At 67.3% G+C, this 248-nt stretch overlaps 1 protein-coding gene across 1 annotated transcript in view; it reads right to left on the minus strand.

Annotated features, from left to right (window-relative positions):
• MRPS2 (mitochondrial ribosomal protein S2) overlaps positions 1-248 on the minus strand; it is a 2,164-nt gene that overhangs the window by 335 nt on the left and 1,581 nt on the right. The window contains exon 2 of the mRNA XM_009998961.1: positions 7-119. Coding sequence (XP_009997263.1) covers positions 7-119 — 113 coding nt within the window. The remainder of the gene's footprint in view (positions 1-6; positions 120-248) is intronic.

Consider the following 248-nt stretch of genomic DNA (forward strand, 5'->3'; position numbering starts at 1 on the left):
CCTTGCGGTAGGGGACGTGGGCGGTGAAGTTGAGGGCCAGCTGGAGGTGCTGCATCGTCTGCTCCAAGTCGATGATGTCCTGCTCCAGGCGGCAGCCGAAGATGTACGGCTCCATGAACCTGCGGGGGCAGGGGGGAGACACGGGGGGCACGGGGCAGCGTTTCTGAACGTGGGGCTGCCCCACGGAAACCTCCCCACGTCCCAGCGGATCCCAGAGGTGCCCTGTGCAGAGCTCCTGTGGGAGGCCC

Source organism: Chaetura pelagica, unplaced genomic scaffold (assembly GCF_000747805.2).
Source record: "Chaetura pelagica isolate M959 unplaced genomic scaffold, ChaPel_1.0 scaffold405, whole genome shotgun sequence".
Classification (NCBI taxonomy): Eukaryota; Metazoa; Chordata; class Aves; order Apodiformes; family Apodidae; genus Chaetura; species Chaetura pelagica.